Source organism: Sphaeroforma arctica (assembly GCF_001186125.1).
Source record: "Sphaeroforma arctica JP610 unplaced genomic scaffold supercont1.14741, whole genome shotgun sequence".
Classification (NCBI taxonomy): domain Eukaryota; class Ichthyosporea; order Ichthyophonida; genus Sphaeroforma; species Sphaeroforma arctica.
In genome coordinates, this window is record NW_014025817.1 from 1 (window position 1) to 559 (window position 559).

General features: G+C 45.3%; 1 protein-coding gene across 1 annotated transcript; it reads left to right on the forward strand.

The window, feature by feature from the left end:
• Window positions 1-150: 150 nt before the first annotated feature.
• On the forward strand, window positions 151-474 carry SARC_18236 (hypothetical protein; the record flags this gene model as incomplete). The annotated part of the gene is made up of 2 exons (XM_014287681.1): window positions 151-306; window positions 460-474. Coding segments are annotated over 2 exons (171 nt in total), but the record flags the coding sequence as incomplete, so codon positions are not given.
• Window positions 475-559: the final 85 nt, after the last annotated feature.

Genomic DNA, 559 nt, shown 5'->3' on the forward strand with positions numbered 1-559 from the left:
AAAATATTGGTCATTTAACTATACATACACATGCACATGCTAACATCCACCCGTTCTTTCCAGTTGAAACCCCAAACTCAACACATTCAGTTTGTGTTATATTCTACCTCATACACTCACACACTCTAACCCTTTTGCTCCTTTCTACAGGTGTCTTGGTTGCTTCGACTGTTCCGCAGTGACTTCTTTGAGATTTGGTGGGCTGTCTATTATCTGCATCTGTACCCCGACGCGGGGGTGAGAGACTATCTCTGCAACCAGCTATTCTCCTTCCCCATCTCTCAATCCGAGTTTTATCTGCCCCAGGTACGTTTGTATGAGCCTTCGAGCGCCTATCAGATTAAACTGCCTTGCAAATGCCCTCTGTTGCCCATGTTTGGTCCTCTGAGCGGTGATCGGTAGCAGTCATATTGCCTATTTGCTCACGTTGGTTTAAATCTGCCCATGTTTGTTCCTCAGATTGCTGTTTGGTAGCAGTCATATTGCGTACTTGCTCACGTTGGTTTAAATCTGCCCATGTTTGTTCCTCAGATTGCTGTTTGGTAGCAGTCATATTGCG